This window comes from Haliaeetus albicilla, chromosome 15 (genome assembly GCF_947461875.1).
Source record: "Haliaeetus albicilla chromosome 15, bHalAlb1.1, whole genome shotgun sequence".
Lineage (NCBI taxonomy): Eukaryota > Metazoa > Chordata > Aves > Accipitriformes > Accipitridae > Haliaeetus > Haliaeetus albicilla.
In genome coordinates, this window is record NC_091497.1 from 7,076,162 (window position 1) to 7,101,686 (window position 25,525).

Sequence of the window (25,525 nt, forward strand, 5' to 3'; positions counted from 1 at the left end):
TTATTAACAGGGAGATGTGCATTTCTCCTTCAGCACAGTAGAAGAATGTCAGAATATGGGTGTTGTAAATGTCCTTAATGAGGACCTACAGAAGTGGAGCTTTCTGGGCAAACTTTATAAACATGAAATAGCTAAATCAGTGAATGAAAACGCACAGATATAATTATAGTTCATTTCTGCACACTGAGTCATCCTGACTATGGGTTCTCATTTCAGCACAATGCCCAGTCCTTTCTCCTTTCCTTTCTGAGAGATCTGCTCAAACAGGGACTTATTCTCCCATGGATGAGCCAAGGAACTGGACAAGGGTAGGAAATAATTTTATTTAAAAAAAAAAAAAAAAATTAGTGCTAAAAAGTGTTTCCAGAGAACAGCTAGAGGGTGTAAATTCCTGTTTCTCAAGGCAGTTTTGGTTTAGGACCTCGTAAACAATCTCAAGCCATAAACAGTTAGGCAGACCATTTTAAATCTTGATTGTGAAATTCCTGATGGAGAGTGTCGCGAGAGAGCCGAACAGCCAGTGTGAGAAGAAAGATACGGAAGGCGGCCTGGGGAATAACCCTCTTACACCTCGCGCAGTGGCAGGGGAGGGATGAGGAGGAGCCTGGTGTAGGGACTCTGTAACCTAGTCGGTCTCCCCGGAGGGTCAGGGTTGCTCAGAGTTACTGCTGGCTGACCTCTACATGCTGTTCCAGCAGAAGATGTGACTCCCCGGGTCTATGGGGTTCAGCCGTCCGCTTTTGCATAGCTCACTAGCAGAACATATACCCACCCTTGTAGCTTACAAGTTCCAGCGCAGTATTCCCTACTGGTCCTCTATCACTGAATAAAATCCCTTCAGCCACATCCCATTGAACTAGGGGCAAACTAGAACCAGAATAAAAATGTTCAGTAACAGACACACAGCATTTCCACCCATTCCCCAATTCAGAAATGGCTGAACAGTAGGTAAATAAACTTTTAGCATGCAAATATATATTATTTAAACTTAAAAAAAAAGTTTCTGAATGGTAATGTGCCAATTCAGCTATAACTATGATATCAATTCGGTAATATGAGGGTTTAAGCCCATCTGCATAAAAGTCAAAAGAGCAGATTCTGATAGCTTATTTCTTCCCATTCAGAGAAATTCTGTTCCTGATGTCAGTATAAAACCACATGAAGAGGAATGGGACCCATCTGGCTATATGGGTAGGCTGTTCGATTATTTCACTGTTCACTGTACATGAAGCTTAAAGCCTGACTTTCTCTCTTTGATATTCATTATTCCTTAGTGGGCTCTCCAGAGTCCTGTTATTTTTTCTTTTCTAGTGCTCTATCAAAACTTAATACTCTTTTTAATTTGTCTTAGTAAAGACTATAGATTGACATTGGGAAGCTAGGCAAAGTTATTTCTAGCATGTTGCTGTTGTATGAACAATTCTTCCATGAATTTGCCAATTTTTAAAATTAAATTCCCCCTACCCCCATCTCATGGCAGTGAGGTCCATTATTCATTTGTGTTGTTACCTGCTTTTCTCTATTTTCAAGTTTCTGTCTGATAGCTGTTGTTATGAGAAAAAGTGTACAGTCACTCCCTCGTCATCTTCTTCAGGCCATTCATGAGGTTACAGAACTCTGCTGTCCTCATGAAAAGTCTCTTTCCTAAGCTGAGGACTCATAATGTATTTAATTTCTCCATCTAGAGAAATTTTTTTTGAATCTTTGATCTTGGTTTTCTTCCATTTCTGGTGTCATCTTCTATGCTACAGTATCATTTTAGAAATGGAAGATACAGTCTACAGGAGCAGCATGGATTTATAGTGAGGTATAACAACATTGCTGCCCTTATTCCTTTCCTAGTAACTCCTAACACAGTTTTATCTTCTGACTGATTTGAAATCAGTGACAGCCAAGATTTCCTTCTTGATTGGTAAGAACTCCAATATGTGAAGTTAAAATCTTCTCCCACGTACTTTCCCCCCGTATAGTTTTCAGCACTGAACTCCCATCTGCTGGTACGTCACTCAGCAGTCACTCACTCCGAGATTCTTCTGCAATCCCTTGTGCTTCATTTTAGTTTTTACCTCCTGATACTTGGCAATGTGAGACTATTTTGTCATTTCTCTTTAGTCTCTTTTCTAGGTCATTCATGGATATGCTGAGCAAGATTGATCCCAGATGAATTCCTGTGACAGCCTACTGGTAGCACCCTCCACTGTGAAATGTTTTTATTTTTTCTTTCCTCTCTATCATCACTTACAGATGCATGTGAGGACCTCCCCTTTTACCCCAGGAACACTTAAATTCTTTAAGGTCCATTTGTGAAGAGCCTTGTTAAAGCTGCTTTGCATTATATGAAACAGGCTAGTGTCATACATTTAAAGTGTAAGTATTCAAAACGGAGCCTTATTGACAAATTACTGAGAATTTAATTTTGAGTACATAGTCCATCAGGCTACTAACTGGGTAATTAAAGAAAGGGTAAGACCAGGAACCTAATATATACAGTTAAGAGAAGAAATGACACATTTTTATAGGGGTTGTTAAAACAGTTTACTAAGAAATTGATCAGTCAAAAAAAGCGTAGAAAAAGGAAACAGGAAAGACAAAAGATAGTGGTGGATAAAGATGATAAGGAAGCAGGAAAAAAAAATCCATTAACAAGCTGAGCAGTGAGCAGCATGGTACTGTGATTCGGTTAATTGCTCTACAGCCCTCAGGCCAAGGGTGGCAGGAGACCCCTGCTGCCCTACAAGATGGACCAACTCAACCCCATCCGTGCGGGAGTCTCCGTAACTTCGTAGCCGTACGTTACTGCAAGTAATACTGTCATGCATTCAGCCCCCTCATTCTTCCCTCTTCCCCAGGTAAATTTGTGCCTGCTACTTATTCACCATCGCATTTCTCATGTGCTATATTTTGCAGACATATGTCCCACCTGTTACAATCCACAGTGCTTTTTCTGTAGTGTATTTATTTCCGAATAGGATTATTTATTTATTTATGTCATATTAAAAATTCTAAAAGAGCTAAGTTTCTGGTGCACTTTTCTTCTTAGAAAACACCAATGGTCTTGCATTGCTCATTTGAGAAGTTTCGGTCTTGGTCAGTAAGCAACGTTTTCTCTTCACAGACAGTTTATAAACAGAAGTTCACAATCTGCCATTATAATGATGTAATTATATTTTTCTTCACTAACGTTTTTCTTATATAACCAGCGAAGCAGAAAATATCTGTGTAGTCATATCATTTTAAATTGAAAGCAAACCAGGTATTGAGAAGTTTACACAAAATAAATTGAATCTTTGCATGCTGGAAACATCTGGCTTCAAAAACATAGAACAAGGAACGATCTTAATGATAAGAGCTGTTTATTTTTGAAGTCTCTGTCATTGTACTGGGATGGCAGGCTATCATAACATGTAATCATTCTATTTTTAATAAAGATTTCTGCAAAAGTAGCCTTTGGAGTATAGTACACAAAATCTTTTTTCTCAGAAAAGGCTGAGAAAAGGAGAGGAAAATTTGCAAGGGTCCGGGGGGCGACTGGAAGCTTATCAGAACATAAGATACAGTATGGAATACAGAAGCTGACAGACATTAGACATTCTAATACATTGTTCTGACTTCATTAGAACTTAGACTGGTATCTGGTTTATGACATAGAGTTTTGAATCTGCTTCTTTGTTTTCCTGCATTTAACAAGTCGATCTGCTCATATCGCTTATTCCACTGGCTCAATCCTTTTTCAGGCACAGTCTCTTGTTGAACACATAACACAGAACTTTGAAACCTTGAGATTAAATAAATCCATGATCTTTACTCAATGATGGCATACAAGCAAGAGAAAGAACTCACAGTGGCCCTAGGCTAGGAGCTTACATGGGGAAAGTTACTTCAGAGCAGCGAGCACATGGGAACTTTTTTGTGCTTATGTGCCTTGAGCCAGAGAATCTACAAACTAAATGTAGAAAGGGAATTAGCAAGGTAAAACATAAACATCTCTAGCAAATCAAGTCTACATTCCTTATGAAAATTATTTCATAGTATATACAAAGAATTTACTAATGGACAGAAAAGAATAGCTTTATACCTTTTGTAATAAAAAAGATAAAATTTAGTTTTATATCTTTTTTATTTTCACTCTGCACTGAATGTGCAACTGCACAAAAAGCAAAGCAGATGCTAAAAATCTGTCTCACGATGACCATATAGAAAGGAGCAAAAATAAAGCTGCACAGGCAATGGTAAACCTGGTATTTTCTCAATGAGGATTTTTAATGTTGTGTGAGATAGCGAAATCTCAGTGGTATTCATGGGACAAAGGAAAAGGTTCACTTGCAGCCCATGGACTTTCTCCCTAGCAAGCTAAAAAATTTACTGCAAACAGCGGAGCAACCATGGAAATACTAAAGCTCTCTTTTTCTTTTTTTTTAAAGAAGATTGAAAAAATTCTTTAGAAAACAATCTAAAGAGAAAGTTTTGGTACCGATTCTTGTGACTGTTTTTTGACTTTTGACTGAGGTAAGATTCAAATGAAAGCTTTTACATTTCTTAGAGAATTACATACCAGTATACAGTAGAAAGATTTTCATATTTGCTGAATTTAACCTCCCCATCATTTAAACTCCATTCCAACATTAAGGACACTAGCAACTCCTTCATGAATAACTAATAAAAGAACTCCGATAGTTCAATTTTCTACACAATTTCTATCCATCCTCTTTTCCGTGTTTCACTGCACTCAAGAGCTGGTATATTTAGTCTAACTTCTCAGGGAAAAAAATCAGTGTGTGTGTGTTTGTGTGTGTGTACACAGACATGCCTGTATAAGGCTGTTTGTTAGCTAATTTTATATGAGTTTGAGGGGTAGGAATCTTAGAGACATTTATGTTTCTACAGGTTTCAGGAAAACAAGATCGTGTAGCATTAGCTCAGCCCATATTAGACAACAAAGCATAACTATAGGAAAGACTTCAGTGGGAGTTCTAATCACGTTTCAGTAAGACTATTTTATATTTTAAAGTGTTTCCTGCAGTTAAAAGATTTGTACAAACTCTCTGGTGGATTACCTACTGGTAGCCATGGTAGATGCTCACCCCTCTCTTTAATTCAGTCGAGAAGAGAGTGAACCGCCGTCCTGTGGATCCCAGACCCACTGGCTGAGCAGGTTTCAACCATTTTAACGCTCATGAAACTACCTAGCTTTTTGCGGGGGAAAAAAAGCAAAGAGAATCTTAGGGCGCTCCATAGCGCGTTTGGCAACTGTGCGAAGGAGCTCTTGAATCTCACCTTAAATAGGCCAAACATGAGGAACACAACATCGCCCCATCCTTCAGGGTTTTGCACGGGTCCAGGGTTCCTCCTGCGGGTGGGGGACCCGACTGCGGGCCCACCGTTCTTCCATTTTGGAAGTACCGCAAAACCCCGGCCGTCATTTCGGTGCTTTGGCAACTTCTGAATGGGAAGTACCTGAAACCAAATCCCTCAGCGGGGCGATCCCTCAGCGGGATGATAGCGTGACTGCGACCTTTCCCGAAGCTTCCAAGCGTAGGGGAGGCAGGAAGAGGACACACCACAACGTGCCCAGGGTTTCCGCCATCTTGATCTGTTGCCTCACCCCTCACTCTCCTTATTTTAAGTGAGCGGCCTCCCAGCCCCACCGGCAGCCGCTCGGGATCTCTCCCCCCCACACACACCGAAAAGAAACCCAACAAAAGCCCGTAAGGCCGCGGCCTCCCCCCGCCTCGCCGCCCCGACGACGATGGAAACCCAGCGCCCGCCAACCCGCACCCCTAGAGGTGCTCAGGGGATTCGAACCCGCGATGCTGGGTCTCCTCCGTACCCAGCGGTACCGTTCGGCCCTTTCGTGAGGGGAGGGGGGGGGTGGGGTGGGGCGGCGCGTGCAGGTAGCCGGGTAGGAGAGGCGGGGCGGGCGCGCGACCGCGCCAGTAACGGCCGCCCTGCGCGCGCGGCCGGGGGAGGAGGAGGAAGAGGAGGGATGAGGAGAAGGAGGAGGAGGGATGAGGAGGAGGCCGCCGTCGCCGTTGCATCCGTGACGGGGGCCTGAAGAGCCCGAGCTTGGGACGGCCCCTTTCCCACCGCGCCAGCGCTCGGGGGAAGGGCGAGGAGGAGGAGGACTGTGTGTGCCTGTGAGAGAGTGTGGAGATGAGCTAAGCCCTGTCCCCCGGAGCCGCCTGAGGAGACCCGGCTCCCCCCCCCCCCCCTCCGCCCTCCACGTCCCCGCCGCCGCCATGGCTCACTCCCCCGTGCAGACGGGCCTGCCGGGGATGCAGGTGAGGGGCAACCGCCTCCCCCGGCGGCGGGCGGGTTTGGGGGGGGGGGGAAGCGAGTGGTGGGCCGTCGCCGCCTCTCCCCGCGAGTGGGGCTGGGGGTGTGGGGGGGGGCGGTGAGGGGGTTCCTGGGGACGACGACGACACAGACGCCTCTTCGCTCTGACTCGGCCCCGGGGGCTGGGCTGGGCTGGGGGGGGGTCGGGGGGGGGGAGAAGGAGCGGGATCTCGTAACCCGTGGAAACGAAACGTGCTATCAGCACTTCGCCTGACGAGGTCCCTCCGCCTGATGAATCCCTCCCTCCTTCCTCCCTATCTTCTTCCTCAATAGCCTCTGTTTTGCTGCAAGTGTGCGGAGCGGAGGGGTGTGTCGTGTCTTCCCCCCCCCCCCCGTCCGGTAGTTCTCCTCGGTGTTTTAATTCATGAAGTGAAGCGTGTCTTGATGGGCGATTTTGGGTCCCGTTATCTTGACGTGATTAGGGGAAGCATACATAAAAACAGGGCCTGAAAATGTTGACCTTCAGCGCATGCTGCAGTGCCCATCTCTGTGGTGCTGCTGGCTAGTGGGAGTGCTGCCTGAGGTGGGTGTTCGGGGATCGTGTTTGGCTCCTGTGTTCGAGAGTTGGTTAGCTAAGCTGTTGTTATACGATGGAATTTGCTGGTTCTGTCTTGTAACTATATTTTTGAAATAACTGGTGTGGTTTTCTGGTGACTGAGCTGCGCCCCCCCCCCCCCCCCCCCCCCCCGTTTTTCTTAGTCCAAATGCAAACTACTGCCAGAAAAACATTAAGGTCATTGGTATCTGTGTGTTGTTATTCTAATGTTTCTCACATCTTATTAGAAACTTCCCTGCCCCAACCTCCAAAAGAAAAACTTAGGAATGGCACATAGAGTTTTTCTCAATTTGTCTCCTGGATTGGAAGTTTTTGTGCTTCGTTTGGTTTAAGTATTGATTTACTGTAGTTCATTTTTCTGTGAGTCAAGATTCTAAGTCATGAATCTCTTTTCTTTGCCTAACCTGAGGATTTGGATTTAAAATGTTACATGCTTAGGCATAGCATGAATTATATGCTCAGGCATAGTACTGGATGCCAAATAGAGCAGGTAGGCCCTCACTCTGAACTGATTAATTTATTGCACTGTAGGTACTGCTGTTGAGTGTTCAAGTTCACCTTCCAAGTATGAGCAGTTTGCCGATTGCCAGTGACAGAAGTAAGGATTTCTTGCTTTGGCTAGGGCTAGGTTAATGTTGCATTTTTTTATCCTTTTGAAACATGTTAGAACCAAGACGACTATCTACTTACTTTGAAACAGAATCTGTAATATTTTAGAATTAGAAAGTCAGATTTGTAGCTGCTCAGAGGTGAGAGAGTGAAGATTATTCCAGCAATATGCATGTACTGCTTATGTGTGTTACTGCATGATCTTTGTAAGGACCTGCGTTTTTTATTGACTTGATTTTTTACTTAGTTTGCAATACTGCTAGCTGTACAAAATGGGTAGATACTCAGGCTTTTTGTTAGTCCAGGTAATTTGGGAGTTTACTTCAAATCTCTTCTTATTCAGGACAGTGTTATTTTTCTCATGAATTTTTATTGTATTTTTATGAGAGTTTCTCAAGTGTGAACTTTGGTGGTTTTTTTACACTGTTAAAGTGAGGAGACCTGCTGACAGGTAGAGGCATAAAGTCTTGCAGCAATCTGATTACTACTTGCTAATTTTCTGCACCCAGTTCAAGATGTCTATATCCATTTCCATTCTGTCAGAGTATATAGCAATTTTATGGTGGTCTGTTTTCTGTACATGATTCTTCTTGATTTTATTTGCACATAAATGTTCAAAGAGTAAGGTACATACAGCGTGTGACATCTACTTAAGACAAAGGTTATGGTTTGGGACTTTCTCTTATGTAGAAGAGAAAGGAATAGAGCTTAGTTCCCTGGGTTATAATTAAATTGCCTAAATCACGGGACTATCTTTTCTTTTTCTGTAGTGTGATTCCTCCTCCCCACCTACCAGCTTCTGCAACAAACGGTGTAAGCAGCGTCAGTGACAAGTTATGCAGCTTTCTCCCGCATTCTTTGTGTAATTACACAAGAGAGCAGTCAGTGTCCTAGTGTGAACAAGTGTAACTTCTTGACCCCCCCAAAAAATCACATGCAGGGACAATGCTTTATTAATGCTGTTTGGCGTGAGCAGAGTAGTGTGTAAATAGAGCAGAGGAATGAAGGATTAATGTATTTCTCTCTGAACAACGTATCTGATTGATGTTTGAAGAGTGATGCATAAAAAGTGAGTGGGTAGAGAGTGAGCCAAAGGAATGAAAAACTGGGGAGGGAATATAGGATGGTGCTGGAATGTTGTCAAAACCTGAGATTTGCTGTCTGCTGCGAAGTGGGCCTGTTGTAACCTGAATAAAAACAGAGTTGGGTTTTGACCTAAATGTCTATGCGAGCAGATAAGTTTGGACTCAAAGTTTATGCTGTCCTTGGTTTAAGGGCTTTGCGTAGATGTGAGTTTGTGTGGTGAGAAGGTGCATCATTACTAAACTGAGGGTATGTTGTCTTCTTTATAGAAGTGGCCTGAGGAGGATGCTTGTTTGTCTGTAATGCATGAGATTTTTGCAAGGCTGGCTTGGAATAAGTGCGTATGACCTTGATTTTCAGACTGGCCTGCATTTCAAGGCTGTGGTAAGCTTCTATAGCTACTTTATGGAAGCTATATTTTAAATAATAAAGTACTGTGTTTATAAATTTATGGTAAGGGTGCTTGGTGAACCGTAATGTGTTTTGAAGCGTGTTATGAGTGTGTTGGACCAAAAAGCTCAGGAAATGTAGGCTGGCAGAGAAAATCTTAAGGAATTAAGCTGCAGAACACAGTACTGCAGTACATAAAGCTGTTGGATATGTGGCGGCAGCCAGTTTTAAGGTAATCTTTAACAATGAAATGCTAAAATGAATAGTGATTAAATGTCTTTCTCCTCTCTTTCCCCACTTAAAAAGTTTTGGGGTTAAGCTGCATCTGGTTTGCTTGTATTTTTCTTTGTTTCTGAAGTTGGAGAACCGGAAAAGCAGTGTTTTCACCCTAGCTTTTCTATGTACTTCTGTGTGAAATAACTGTGTAGAACAGATTTTATTAACCTACTTTAAAATGAGCTTTATATTATGGTAATAACAGTAAGAATACTTTAAGCCCCTTCTGAGGAAAGATAAATGGCTCTGTCAGCTTCAGATCCCAGAGGAGTGAGAAAAGCCCGCAGGTGGTTTGCCTTTTTGGAGATAGCCGTGTTCAGGCAGTACAGTGCCACAGTTAGAATGGATCTAGGTTTGACTTCTAGTTGTAAGTCTAAGTGCTTCCATAGTAAAGGTAATTAAAAGTTTCAGGTGAGTGAGAGCTTCAAGTACAGTCTGTGGCATAATGAACACTGATATTGATGGACTGCAGAGTTACTGATTAGAAGTAACTATTGCCACCTTTTTCCTGTTTCAGTCTCCTAAAGGGGGGAAAAACAAACCAAAAAACCCAGCCCCACTCTCCCCTAAATGCCCTGAACCTTCCCCCCCCCCCCCCCCCCCCCCCCGAAAAATAATTTGCTGGGAAGCTTTATTTGTATTTTTAGGTATGCCCACATGTTGGTATCATAAAATTCCTAAGATGCTTTTCAAATGCATCATCTTTAAGCCAAAGCCTCTTCTGTGTGATAAAACCCTTTCTTTATCTTCCTCCCTTTTCAGTTTTTGGTAACAGTAACAGTGTTCATGCAGCAAGGTATTTTTATTCATTCTTCATTGGTATTTTCAGTACAAGAGCTACAGGTTCTTCATCCAAAATGTAAATAAACATTGACATGCACACTGTCTTGCTTCAAGAAATGTTAAAAGTTTAACTAAATTTAAATGGCAACTTGACAAATGAACAGAAAAGAAAGGTTGTTAAGTATAAAGGCACCATTTCTGGCTCAGAAAGCATCTGAATTGTCAGTTTGCTGGAGACTGGAAGAGTCTTTTGGGAAATACTGCTATTTACTTATCTGTTCTTGCACTGTTCCCAGGATGTTCACTTTTGACTCCTGTGGGAGAAGTGTTCTGGCCTGGAGAATCCTTTGTTCTGATCCAGCATGGCTGTTCTTTTTTTCTTACACGCTATATATATATATATATTACTGTCTTTCCTATTATAACTCATTGTCCTTTTATAATAACTACTTCGTGTGTGAGCTTTGTTTTTGGTAATTGCAAAACATTAGGTTGCTAAGTCAAAGGCACTGGAAAGGCCATGTAGCCTCTGCTGCCTTCCGTTTGCAGCTTCTGTGTAGGAGATTAACTTTCCCCAATTTGAATTTTTTTGAAAGTTTGTGCTCACTGTTACTGTTTAAGTTACAGTTTGATATATACTTTGCAGTAACTTACAGGACTTAATTATTTGACAGATCCTTGGATTGTTACGATCATGGCTAATCTGTTTTAAAATATCCTGGGGATAGATGTCATGATGCCATATTACAAGCTCAGTCCTTGGACTGAAGAGTTTTAATTTGTGAAAACAAAGTCAGCATGTTCTCTATCTGTAGGTCAAAGGCTGTGTCAGGGCTATGCAATAGATGTATGGAGCTGTTTTAGAGAAGTCAACTCTTATCAACAGTGGGACTATTGATACTAGGAAGTCGTGTAGTAACTTCTAGGGAATATGTGGATACTAGGCTTTTGTCCTCAAACACCCCCAAAATCTTGTTATTAAGCATGTGTGCAGGAGTTGGAGTTGGTTTCCTTTGGACATGCTACTGTGGGTGATTTCTTGCTGTTGTGCTTTATCTAGTTTCCTAGGAAGTCATTTTTGCAGGGGGAGGCTTCAATTTGGATACTGTTGTTAAATCCTGGTGCTGTTAACTCAGACTGTACGGTTAAAATGACTGCAGTTCTGTTTTCTCAGTCTTTCAGCTGCTTTATTCTGTCTTCCTGTGACCTTTGCAGGTATTTTTCTATTAGGTGGAAAATAACTGGTAATTAACTGTAATGTATAGACTGCTCTGTCTTTGAGGAGCAGTTTGAGGTACTCAGTCTGTTAGGTTTTGGGGTTGATTTCATCACTTCATAAGTAGCTGAAGGATTTATTAGGACAGCTTTTTGGAATAAGGATTGACAATAGTGAATCCTTATTTTTTATGAATCTCTGTGTTACATTGTTTCAGCCCTTCTGTGGTTTTGGAGCTAGGCTTTTTAGACAGGCTTTATAGGATTCTATTTAATTTTCAATGTTCGTATGGAGGTAAGGTGGGATGTTTATACAGAGGTAGAGGAGGTAAGGAAAGGTACTCTAATTTCCAAAGGCTGAGCTTACAAAATCTGGTTTTGGATCTTTGCTCTGGTATCAGTCACATCCAAGATGACTGGTTGTCTTTGTCAGTTACTGAGTGGCGAATGTCAATGTTCACCTTTCTGTCTGAACTGTTGTCTCACCATTAGTGTCAACAGCCTCTAAACAGGAAGAACATAGTTCCATCAGTGGCCTTCCAGAACAGGGAAACCGATGCCATATGACAAGTTTCATTGACCAGTTTCATGCTTGACTAAGGTGCACCTTTAGTCAACTGCCATCTTTGTTTGCCGGAGAGACAAAAAATTACTGATGCGGTAAATACATTTAAATACTGGGGCTTGTGTTATGAGTGTTGTACAAGGCTTTGATGTCAACTTTTACATAGTGGCATCTTGTCTATTTCTGAGGTAGGAAGTGGTTATATGTATCTTGGCTATATTTTTAAATATTGCTTAAATTCTTTTCATGCTCCCTTTCTTGGGTGTGGCAGGGGGACATGTACCAAACACTGATGAACAAAGCTAGCAAGGCATCTAATACAAAATACTGCATGCTAGAATAATTTGACCTGGCTGTTGCTTTTGTGGCGATACACCTGCCTGCATTGGTGGAGCACTGTTTAATGTTGTGTGTGGCTAAAAGTAATCATTTGTGTGGATGCAGCTATATAATCAAAACCTCTTTTACTTGTAAACTCTTTAAATTGAGGACTTTGAATTTGTCCATATACATCTGTTAATCGGGGGGTAAATTTCCATGTATATGTATGCACCTGACAATTATAAGAGAGACGATACATTTGGAAGCATCCCTTCAGTGTACTGAATTTGAGATGTAGAGGGAGAAATTCTGTGAGAGAATTTTTATGAGAAGACGCCATAAAGATAACAAAATGACTCTATACTACATGAGAACAGTCTCAGAACAATTTTGATCTCGGGTTTCCTAACCTATCATTAGGTGGTCTTCAGCTTCCATATTCCAATTCTGTTGGTACAGAGAAGCTTGACTGTGAATGTAGCAACTTCATTTTGACAAAATTGCTAACTCATTTGAGCTGATGTGTTTGGCTTGTATGCCTAATTGAGTCTTGAGCCATGATCAGTACAAGGTGATGATGGCTTTCACAAGTTAGTTGTTGTAAGTAAAATTTGTTTGTTTGTTTTCCCAAGCTTGTTTTAAGCTTTAGTGTATTACCTGAAACAAACTCCTGGATATGTTCAGGATGTATAGGTCCAAAATCAGATAAATGTAGTTTACTTTTGAAGAGGTGTATTGAATAGACAGTCTTTTTCAGTGAAATGGCTTTCATAAGCCAGTAAATACTTTGTTTATTGGAGGTATTTATGCATGGAATTGTTTCCTCTTAGTGGACAAGAACAGATCTGAGAGTAATAAATGTTTAAGTTGCCCAAGCATCAGGTTGTTCTATGTGTTGATTCTACATTAGTATAGAACTAAGAGCCTTCTACAGTGTAACTCCATAGAAAGTGAGGCTTGAAACAGGAAAATTTTGTGAACACTTGTACTCTCTATTCTATTTTTAGTTGCACTGTTAGGCAGCTTCTTAAGAGACATACATTTGGATTTTCTTGTCAGATGATAGAATGGGTGCAAGAAGAGTCTCCCCTCAAATGATGAGATTGCTGTAGATCCTAAAACTCATTCTTTTTCTTCTTTTCCTCAGTTAGTATTAATGCAACATAGATTTCTAAATGCCTCTATTAGCATTATTTATTCAGCCATTTGTCTTAATGGTGGGAATTTCCACAAAGAGCCACTACTTTCTTTTTTCTTTTTATCAATAGCTTAGCTAATTGAGAGGGATTTTTTTCTTTTTTTTTTTTTTTTACCATGTTTGATCTTTTTAGTAAGAGGAAACAGTGAGAGACATTGTTATAAAACTATTGTTTGGGACTCTTTTCCTTAGCTGTCTGTCTCTCGGTGTCTAAAATACATTTTGGGTTTCACTGCTGTGCTGTGTCTACTGATGATACTTGTTTGTTTTTTTCATTCTGTGCTCAAGGCATGGTGAGATTTTTCTATTGCAGTAATTTATGTTTTAAAAGTGTAATGGATGGAAAGGAGGAACTCAGCTACAGGTTATAAAAGTTTTTAGTGATGTTATATTTAAAAAAAAAAGACTGAGAAACTATACAGAAATTCTGCATATTTAATTGAAGTTTATTCTTTCTGAATGCTTGTAAAAAGCAGGGTATATTTAGGTAACTATTAATTTTGGTATTAAACTCTTATTGTTGTACACTAAACAGCTTTCTGAATGAAAATCTGAATGAAAAATACCATAAAATTACAGTGTGATTTGTGCAGAGAAAATTGCACCCAGAAAATGGTATTAGTTCACTGGGAATTTGGAAGCATGCTTTGGATATCCATGCTATTGATAAAGAACTGAATGTTTTGTATTCTGAATCTCAGATAAGTGCATCTTCCTTGAAAGTAAGTGGAAAGAGGATTATACAATGGCTGAGGAATACTTTTATGATACGCTAACTTTGGGCAACTTTTTAATGTTTTTGTCCTCATCTGTTTGTGACATCTGAAGTGTTTGAGATGGAAGGTTTTACAGCTTTATTCTTCGTTCCCCCCCATTATGACCCGCTGAAGTTTCATTGCAGAATTTATGACAGTTGTTCCTTTTAATGATAGTTAACATATTGCTAATTCTTCCAACTCTTAGCATTTTTTTTTGCCCCAGAAGAAACCAATTTCCTTATGGTAGTGTGTCTCTGAATTGAATAATTACAATATTGGAAATGGAAAATGAGAAATATGGAATGCGTATGCTTGAAGAATAAAAGAAAAGAACAATCTTTTGATTGTTTTTTGATAATTGACAAATTCTCAGTGAAACAGCTAGATCTTAGTTTTACATCTGGTTAGTACAGATGAATGCTTTAATTCTAGTCTTTGTGCTTTTCATTAAATGTTTTGCTGATTAGTCTTCTGAAAAGAAAATAAAAATCAGTCGTTGCTGTTCATGATAATTATAAAGTGGCTACCCTAGTTCAGCTGATTTTACTTTATTGTCAATAGATGAAACTGAGAGATAGCTCCCTTTGGTTCAAATTTTAAGGCTGCTTAAAAATTCCTTTTTTTTTCCTTGTTTAGATAAAAGTCCCAGACTATAAATACTGTAATATATTTTGTCCTTTGGGGTTAGTTAGCTGCTCTTTGAAAATACAGATAGGGCTTGACAAAGTGCAGTAAAATTGAGTAACTTATTTTCTGCATACTGCCTCTGTTTTATTTAAGCTTCCCACCAACTGCAGGAAATAATCTTGTGTATTGTATCAGTTATTCATATATGATGTATATATATACCTGAAAGCAAAAACTTGCAAGCTTCAGAGAAAGGTAGAACATTGTATAGGAAAATTTGAGGCTTCTTGTTCCTGGAAGTAGTTTTTCCTGATGTGAAACCATCTTATATGAGTGTTTTACGGAGTTGGTGTTTTTTTTTTTTTCTTTGGTTGTGGCTTTGGGTTTTTGGTTTGTTTACCGCCCCTGCCCCCCCAGCCCTGCTTTGGTAGCGCAGGCATGTGGGAGGGCTGCATGGTTTGAATTTGTGCATTTTAATCAAATTTACAGTGTATCTCCACTGCTGCCACTTGTTCAGCTAGCTCTGTGGGGTTAAAAGTAAAAATGAAAGCTGTTTAATACTGGTCTGTGTGAGGTGAATAGGCTTTAGATGGCTTTTGAAAGATTGCAAGTGGCAATACAGGAAAACCTTCACAGTGCTGCTTCTGAAATGGAGAACTGTATGAAGCAGGCTGACATCAAATGTGCCAGCTGTTTAGTTTGACTGGCTTTTTAGGCTTGAAGTTCTCTGGGTACTTGAGAAAATTGCCTGTATGAACTTGTCTGGTAGATTTCTGTTCTCTGGTCTTTAGAGAAATTAATTTAAAGAAATGATGTGTAGCAATGGTGTCTCTTTTCAAAATAAATTCATGTATTCACACAGTAAATTTAGCAGTAAAAATAATTCTTGGTGTCACAGAAATGGTGTATCACAGAATAGCCGAGATTGGAAGGGACCTCTGGAGCACATCTAGTCCACCTCCTGCTCAAAGCGGAGTCAGCTAGAGTAGGTTGCTCAGGACCACATCCAGCCTAGTTTTGAATATCTCTAAGGATCCACAACCTGCCTGGGCAACCTATTCCATTGCTGGACTACCCTTACAGTAAGAAAGGTGAGGGTTTTTTCTTTGTCATCCCCCCCCCCCCCGCCTTCTTCTGAAGTTTAAATGGAATTTCCTGTATCTCAGTTTGTGCCCATTGCATCATGTCCTTCCACTGGGCACCACTGAGAAGAGTCTGGCTCTGTCTTCTTTATTCCTTTCCATCAGGTATTCACACACGATAAGATTTCCACCCCCGCCAGCCTTCTGTTCTCCAAGCTAAACAATCCCCGCTCTTTCAGCCTCCCCTCATATGTCTGATGCTCCAGTCTTTAACTGTCTTTGTAGCCCTTCACTGGTCTCGCTCCAGTATGACCATGTCTTGTACGGGGGAGCCCAGAACTGGATGCAGCGCGGCAGATGTGGTCTCACCAGTGCTGAGTAGAGGGGTAGGATCTCCTCCCTTGACCTCCTGGCAATGCTCTTCCTAATGCTGCCCAGGATACTGTTGGTGTTCTTTGCCACAGTGGGACATTGCTGGCTTATGTTCACCTGGATGCTCATGACTTCTCTTCCAAGCCACTTGCCAGCCAGTCAGTCCACAGCCTGTACTGGTGTATGGTGCTACTCCTCTACAGGTGCAGGACTTGGCATCTGCCTTTGTTGAATTTCATGTGGTTTCTGTTGACCCATTTCTCCAGACTGCCAAGGTTACCCTGAATGGCAGCACAACTAGTGTATCAACCACTCCTGCCAGTTCTGTGTCATTGCCAAACTTGTTGAGGGTGTGTTTTGCTCCATTGTCCAGGTTATGAGTGAAAATGCTGAACAGTATTGACCCCTGTGTAGTGTCTGGCCTCCAGCTGGGCTTCGTGCTGCTGATTTTCTAGCCTCATCCCTGTATCCTTGGACAATGTCTCTATATTCCTCCTGGGTCACTTGACGCTGCCTCTACCTCTTGTATGCTTTCTCTTTATGTTTGTGTTTAGTCAGGAGTTTCTTTTTTCACCCATGCAAGTCTTCCTACCACCTTTTCTTCTGTTCCTGCATGTCAGATGGATCATTCTTGAACTTGGAGGTGGTAATCCTTGAAAATCAACCAGCTCCCCTTGATGACTCTTGTCTCTAGGACTGTTTCCCCTGGAATTCTTCCAGGCAGATCCATGATCTGTCCACTCTTCCTTGAGCCCTTCACCAGTAGGATTGAGGAGAAAACCACTTATGCTCCTATGGCATATGACGCTGTGTAGTCATGCTTGATATGCACCAGGTCTCCCCAGGCTATTTCAGTGGTGCCTGATGTGGAAGAGTAACATGGGGTAATAGTCCATGTGCTGAACAAGCCTCAGCGGTCTCTCCAAAATGTACTGGATTGGAGTCCCTGGCAAGCACCAAGCTGTCCTAGACAGTAGGTCAGATCAGCAGATTGGGACTTCTGTCCATCGCAGGGAGGGAGTCTGCCACTACTACCACTTGCAGCTTCCTAGTGGTGGTGTCATAAAATGAATGGTTTGGTACACTGTTTCCATATTAAAGAGATTTATTTGTGTAAGTAGTACAAAAGTTTGAGCAAAAAGTTGATCCACCTTCTTGTAGAAGATAGAAGTTGTTTTGTTCCTTTAATGTGGTAGGTTATGCACCTAACCTGAGATACTCAAACTTCTCAATTGCTTCTGATGAATACATATGAAGTAGTTGGTGTTTCTGTTATGATCTTCTGAAACTAATTTCTGTCTGAAGTTGACATTTCTGTGTGAAAGGAACACCGGATAATCACCACATATATTAACAATGAACAAACCTGCAGGAGTGGTGTGAGAAACAATGTCATGCCTCTCTTTTCTCCCTCTATTTTTATCTTTTGTTTTTTATCAGTTGAAAGAAATCACAGCGTCTTGTTTAGAATGTGAAAATGTGGTCATGTGCAGTTATGGGGCGGAGGAAGAAATCACAAAGACAATTCCTCAAATGGCAGTGGCCTGAAAGTCTTCCTCTCTGATTTCAAGTGTTCTTAATTTTGTACTATAACATGCATTGACTGTGCTATAAAATTTGTGTTTGAAGTTCTGACTTGGATGCAAATAATTTGAGAACTTATCAGGTGCATGGGGTCAGATCATAGGGCTATCTAGTTGTGTTTTGTCTTTGACAGTGGTTATTGGAAGATGTCTAAAGTGTAAGAATACAGTAACCTGTAATACTTCTGTGGCATACTTCTGCAGCTTCTGCTAAATTTTACTACTCGAGGATTTCCAGAGCCAGAAGTTATCTTGATGGATTTTTTTTTTTCCTTCCATTAGTTCTCCAGTCCTTAATGATTTTGTAGGCCTTGCTGTCTGCAACATCCTATTACAGTGTGTGTCCAGGTTTATCTGCATGCACATGAACAAGGTTCAAAATGTTCTTTTGATCTCCAAGTGTGGTAGCAGGCAGCAGTAATCACCAACAATCACAAGCTGGTTCATCATGTGGTATTTTATTTTCACCGGAAATCTCTGAACATCTTTAGATGATGGTATTTTGGGCTCAGTTTTGATAGGGAATGAGGATTGCACTGATTAATTGGAAATTGATTTGGTGAAATGAAAAGTATACAAAATGAGGTGTTGAAAGATGATTGTCTATTATAAAGAGCAGGCATAGAGAAATTAGAGATCTGCAAGTAAAATCAGTTGCCCAAATAAACTTGAGAACTTCAATATGGAGATGGCTTGTAATTCTTGTAAGTTAAAGAGAAAAATAGGGTTTTTTAAACCCTTTTCTACAATAACTGGATGAATAACCCTTCGTAAAAGGAGGTTAGAAATAAGAACTGTAATGAGATGGAGAAAAAGACTCAGTTAAAGCTGTATCTTAGGTCAGAATGGTTATGGATAAAGTTTGATCTAACTAGATTGAATTTCAGTAACATTTTCTGTTGAGCTATAGGGGTAGTTAGTGCAGATGAGAATTAGAGATTCATAAAAATAAATACATTGTAAGACATGTATAGTCCTGGCTACGAGGAGAGTACTGGAGAGGTGATGTCAGAGTGGATGATACTGCTGTTTTCTCCAGGATTGTTCTTGATAGTTGGTGACTGAAAAGTGACCTTAGCATAAAAAAAGGCAATGCATACTGATAAAATTCGCTGATGGTGCAAAATCTAAAGGCACCCGTTATACTTGAGAGGCCTTTACTGAAGAACTACGTAACCTTGAGGATTTGAATTACTGAACAAAATAGCACGAAGTGCAAGGTGTCATAAGTGTGAATTATTACAAAGAACCTTTGCAATAGGCTGATAGCTCATTAGTTGAAATGCAGAGGATTAGGAAGAGGTGAGTGGGTTTAGTTGGTTACAGCTGAGTTGGAGCCATGAGGCCAAATTGAATAAACAGGATCTGAGAATGTATTGGACTATCTTTATTCTGTAGAAGTGGGCAACAGTAATGTTAGATACTGACAAGACTTTTTAAATTTTAAGTGAAGTATGTTTTGCTGGCTGATTAAGGTCAAAAGTAATGAATCCAATGTGGAACAGGTACAGAGAAGTTGCTCAAGTTATTGGGTGAATGGTGGCTCTGCTTATCGTGAAAAGTAAAGAACTTTGTTCTGCATGGCTAAACAAGCTGGAGACTGAGACTGGATGGTTGCGATTGGTGTTCAGAAGTGTGAAAAACTATTCAAAACAAAAACCAAACTAATTCAAGTGGTTATGGAAATGGAAAATTCTGAAATCATTAGATCTAAATGTTCCAGAATTTGTTTTTGATTTGGCACAATATGCATTCCGTGACACAGTTTGAAGGAAATGTTTTAGTAGTAGAGATCTAGCTCCTTATTAAACAAAGTGATTAGCTTTATCCTTTTGCAGCAGATGCTGCTGTTCTATTCTGTGGTTTCTAGCAATATTCAGTGTGCTCAGTTACATGAAGGCTTTTTTATCGGTTCCCTTATGTTAATGTTAGTAGGAAAAAGCTATATGCTTAGTGAAAGCTTGCAAAGAGTAGATTCAGCAAAACTGTAGTGACAGAATCTGTGGAAGATATTTTCTCTATTCAGTCATACAGAGAGAATATTTATGAAGCTATTTGTTTATTTTGGCTCTGTTGGAAGTATTTACAAAAACCAACAAAACTAAATTTGGTGAGAATCCTTTCCAGGTGTGATCGTGGAAAAATGAATAGGAATTGGCCACTCATGTACTTTCAAATTCAAGCAGTTCATTATGTATCTGGAGGCCTGATATCACCATTTTGAAATAGAGCAGATCATTAAAGAGAGGCCAACTGGTAGTTTTCCAAAAACATGGGTTGCCAGTAGTTTAAGGCTCTCACGTCAAACACCTGGTCTCCTGAGAAGAAAATTCAGACCTTCTTACAGAGCAAAAGATTTTTTTTTAACAACTACTACCTCTTATTGCTCAGAGCAAAATTCAGGAATGGCAACTTTAAAATTTTAAAACTAAGAAAAGAACTTACAAAAGTTCTGATTTGGGAAGGAAGAGGCTTTTAGGGTTTTTTTTTTGTAATTAGAATTAGTAATTTGTCAAGGAACTTGGAGAAGGAACTATTATTAATTTTAATTATATTAATTCCCGCTATTATTGAACAATTAATATTTCAAAAGGGCTGCAAAATTTTAATTGTAAAAAAATCAAACGGGAACAGATCTTCCTTGCTTCTCAGAACTTCCAGGAGCAGTTATCTTCCCTGCTTTTCTGGAATTATTAACACAAAATGACTCGGAAAATGTTCTTTTGCAGTTGTTTTATAAAACTGTCAGCCTAATACCAGAATCCCAAGAGCCTGACACTGTAAAAATGAAGCTGTGAGAGTTCTGCAAGTCTCTGAAGACTGTGGTGTCGTGAAGTAATGGGCTTTAATATATGATCGTAATAGATGTTCGGGGGGTTGAGGGGAAAAGGGACAATAGGGGGTGAATACATATAGCCAGCAGATCTCAAAGAGCTGCTGGCAGGTAGGCCTTGTATTTTTCTCGATAGGAACAACTGCAGTACACTGCAACTGAGTACTGCTGGCTTTTTAGTCTGTGGAGGTGAAACACTGGAATTTCCTAGGCAGCTGTGACTGGAATTGGTTTGTGACTTACCCAAATGCCTTTGTAATGATGTAATGCTTAGACTCCTGTGGCTAGTGAATGGAACTAGAAGACTTGTGTGGATGGATTAGGCATGCACAGCTCTCTACAGCACATCATCTCGAATTCTAACACAGTATGTATGAAAGCACAGACTGATAATTGTCTTCCACAAGGGAAAATAATTGATGCAAGTGTTAAGGTTATTTTTATTCATGGAGAATTCTCAGAGAAGACTGTTTCGAATATTGACAAAAGAGCATTCTGTGGGGCACAAGGAGAACCGCTACAGCATGATTTGGTTCCTGGTTTTGTGATCTCTCATAAATGATGTCCCAGGAAGCATGTGTAAGGGCTAGTGTGTAGCTAAAGGATAACTACAGTTGCTGGAAGACATGAAGTGCCCTGTTCTGGTTTCCAAGTGGGAGATATATTAGCATATTTTGTATACAGTATTTAATAGTGTGTAATAGTATGTAATTCTCATTACATTGAAATTAAAGGAGGAACAAGCTTCTTTGAGTGGAAGGGAGTTGGATCTCTTGCTCTGTTCCTTTTAATAGCAAAAGGGTGATAAAACCCCATGTCCCTTCTGTTTATTTCCTGAAACTGACTTTGGATAGAAAGATGGATCAATAAGATGTAAATCAGGGGGAAATTCTTGGGGCTGGTGAAGTCTTGCAGTATACTTAGAATAGTGTTTTTTTCTTCGGACTGATCTCACCAGTGATCTATTCCTAGGATGATCATCCGAAAACTGTGATGTCTCGTAGATTGCTTTAAAGTATTAGAAGTAGTAGTGTACTCACAGTTTGTGCCAATTGATGACAGAATCCAGACTGCTCCACAAACACACTGCTGAAGAATTGAGTGGGACCAGGTACCTGGTCATCAAAACACCTAAGTCAGCTGTGGAATTCAGATACCTCCAGACAAACTAAAATATCTTCTAGACTGTCTTCCTCTTGGGGCTACATGGGTTAATTACATAACTTTTGAGATGTGAGAGGAGAAATAGACAGATGTATAGGTGGGAGATGCTCTATAAACTAAATCTGATTGTTAAAGAGAAAATGTTGGCTAAACGCATGTCAGTGGTAACTTAGAAATTATTCCCCTCTTTATGCTTCTACAAAGTTTGGCTGAGTATAAACTGCGTGGTTTTGTGCTTATTTAGGCATTACTGAATTTTTCTTGTATAAGCCTTTTTCTATATCAACAATGTATTTTCACTTAGAATGAACCTCATCCTTTTAAGAACAGTAACAAGTCTTTTGAAGTGTTTGTTTTATTTCTTAAGGGAGAGATTCTAAATAATCCTATCCTATTTTTCTTCATTTCATGACTATTCCCTCTACCTATGACTTTTCCAGTTTAATTATAATTTATGTATATTTTTGTTAGCTATAAAGGCTCCTTGCTGTTAGATTAAGAAGGTACACAATGGAAATTATGATCTGTGCACTGAAAGTGAGAAGTGTAGGAGCAGCAGTAGCTAGCTGAAACTTGACAGTGGAGGAAAAACAAATATGGCAAAGTGGTCCATCTAGGTCTTACATTTGCATATGTAGGTAAGCACTTGTAGTTTTCATATGACTGTTCAAATCAGGATGACTGGGAATGGGATGTATTTAGGAGTGAATGAGTTTACCCAACTGAGAGAAGGAGAAAAAGAAAAACAAATCCTGCTCCAGAAAACCGTGGTGTCGGGGATAAGGAGGAAGCATGGCAGTTCACGCAGGTGATCCATAGTAGGAGAAAATTGAAGAGGATTTCTTGTCACATCAAAAAAAAAAAAAAGGAAATAGTAGTTTGTGCACTGCAGAGTGGGAACAAAATCCTTAAAAGGATGAGATATGTGAAAAATTCAAGAGAGTAGGACCCTGGGTTCTGGGAAGGAACCAATTTCAAGAGAAAAGGCTAGACGAAAGGTTTACTTTTATTGGTAGTGGTATGTGATCTATTTTGGTTTTAACAGAAATCAAATCTTTGTAAGGATTTTTCATTCTTGGTACCTGGCTGCAGTTTATTGACAAAGAAAAAGAAATTGAGGTAGCAGCACTTTCTGATGCCAGATAGGACAAAACCCTGTCACAGGGACGGTGTTAAATTTGTGCTTTATATACAGGGAAGCATAAACGTTGCTGTGTGTGCATGTAAGGGATGTAGGAAGAACATGTTAATTATGGAGATGGAAAAAGAATAGCTGGATAAATAGGAATGTGTAGAATTTGAAGTGTTTGTTGCCTTTAAAAATATTGCATTTCATTTTAATGTTACAAATACTGAGTAACTTTTCTCTTATTTTTAACAGACTCTGAAGGCAGATCCAGAAGAACTGTTTACAAAACTGGAGAAAATTGGTAAGGGCTCTTTTGGTGAAGTTTTTAAAGGAATTGACAATCGGACTCAGAAAGTGGTTGCTATAAAAATTATTGACCTAGAAGAAGCAGAAGATGAAATAGAAGACATCCAACAAGAAATCACAGTGCTGAGTCAGTGTGACAGTCCATATGTAACTAAATATTATGGATCCTATTTAAAGGTAAGATGCTCAGAGATGATGGTGATTTGATTTTTATAAGTAATTCTTTTCTAAGTTATCCAATCGTGCCTGTTTTTGTTGGCAAGGTTTCAATCAGACCTCAGTTGAAGAAAAATATATTTTTGTCCTTTCAATTCTGAAGAAAGAATGAGTTACTGCATTTTGTGAAGTATGCGACAGAACTTAATAGAAAAAAAAAGCACGTGTCTTGCTATTTCTGTACAAAAATAAATTAAATTAATTTAAATAACCTCAATTTGTTAAGCCCGAGTAATATGTTTAGATTCTCTTAATATTAGGAGAATGTAACTCTAACTGTTGTTTAAATTCAGTAAATATAACCTAAGTCTGCATTTGAACTGTTAAAACATTAAAAACAATGTAATATCAGCTGTTTTGTGAAGCTTGAAAGTTTTTGTCAGGGTTTGATTAGTGGCAAAGCTTAGGTAGCTTTTCAAAGGAGACTGAACCTAGCCTTGATCTGAGTGATTTAAAAATTAAAATCTAAAAGTTAATTTATTTGCACATTAGCAAACAGCAAATAGCTGTAAGTGAAGCTAATGGACGGGGTTTCCATTAACTGTCTTCTGAATCTGTTTCCCTTCACTCCCCCTGCCATATTAATTAATTTCAGGGTTCAGTTCTAAGTGTGTCAGATAGAGGTGTTTTTGTTTATATTTTTAATTGGATGGATATAGTGATCTATTACCTCTAGAAGGTAGTGAAAATATCTGGAAGCTTTTGGTACTACTTTATTTCTTTGGTCAGACTTTGTCCCCATCTGGATAGCTCTGTCTTTTATAACAGTGAGATGGCAATCTAGATAAAGAGATGGTTCTCTTGACAGGGTTTGAAGTTACAAGTAGGCAGAAAATACTTTAAAATTAATTTTCAGTCTGCTTTTGTGGAAGCATTCTATTTGTCAACAAAGACATGAAGGTTCTGAAAGGGGGACCCCGTTTTATCTCTGGTTTTCTGAGATTGCCAGTTAGTTTCCAAAGGAAAAAAATGACTTTTTCTGAATCCAGGAGATGCATTACTGAAGGGAGAGACAGTTTTTCCTTTCTTCCTTGTGCTCTGAACTGGTTTGCTTGGACATCTTATCACTGAAGGCTTTGTGAATGGTTTCAGACCCGATAACCTGTCACCAATACTGGACTTAAACGTTATGTATAGTTTAAATCTCAGAAACATCAGAAGACACATAATTGAGCACAGTAAATTGGATAAATTTTTCATCATGGCTTTTATTACTACTTTTGAAACTTCTCGGTCTAGGTTTGGTAGTTAAGTGTAGTCTGGCAAAAAGGAAAAAGTATTTCTCTCCTGGACTGTCTTTCTGCTTCAAATCTGTTAATTTTAGGAGGAACACTAAGATCTTGTAGGATAAGTGAAATAGAATACACGAAAAATAGCTAGAAGTTTGATGGGAATGCCACTTAATAGTTTTTAAAATGTGTAATAGCACTGTGGCTGAAAAAGAGAATCCAATGCCCAAATTTGAACTGACTGAATGTCAACATTTTGTGAAGATAGTATGGCAACTGTTGCTTCTCCTGATTGAAGGAGAGAGGAGGCTGTAGTGCTCAGTAGCCTGAATGAGTTTGGCTGGATGGAAGTGTCATTAGTGAAATTTGTGCTTATTGTTGTGAGGCGGACCCTCTGAAAATACTTGTACCTTCTGCATCCCTTCTGTTCAGTAGCCTGTGAATTTTCCAACTTGTGTCAATTTTCTAAGATGCTGTACCAACAGTGGCTATGTATGACTTGGTTACTTTTGGAGGAAAGTACAGCTCTTTCTACAGCTAGAAGAATGTACAGCTAGTTATGTTTATTCATTACTTCATTATGAATGTATGTTGTTTTGCAAGACACTTGGTACTACAGAACTTTTGGTCTTTAAAACAAAACCCCTCATTTCTTTATGATGTTAAAAATTAATATGTGTTGGTTATTAGGTGATGCTGAAGTGAGAATCTTTGCAAAGGAAACATTTTGCAGATTATTAGCTTTCTAAATTGAGAGTCAGGTCGTCTTATTGGATAGTAATAATGTGTCATCAGATAGATATCTCTCTCTCTATATATATTATTTGCTGCAGATCTTTGTTGTATTTGCAAGCCAGGACTGCCATATGTAGTTCTAAGGGTTTGATTGTCTTTTAA

General features: G+C 39.7%; 1 protein-coding gene across 2 annotated transcripts in view; it reads left to right on the forward strand.

Annotated features, from left to right (window-relative positions):
- The first annotated feature begins 5,991 nt into the window (after positions 1-5,991).
- The window catches only part of STK24 (serine/threonine kinase 24), a 62,502-nt gene continuing 42,968 nt past the window's right edge, over positions 5,992-25,525 (forward strand). The window contains exons 1-2 of one of the 2 annotated variants that reach the window (XM_069802438.1): positions 5,992-6,278; positions 23,130-23,360. In XM_069802438.1, the coding sequence (XP_069658539.1) occupies positions 6,237-6,278; positions 23,130-23,360 (273 nt within the window). In that variant the 5' untranslated portion in view covers positions 5,992-6,236. Of the gene's footprint in view, positions 6,279-8,845; positions 8,966-23,129; positions 23,361-25,525 lie in introns of those variants that run through there. The other variant, XM_069802437.1, reaches the window with a different exon arrangement.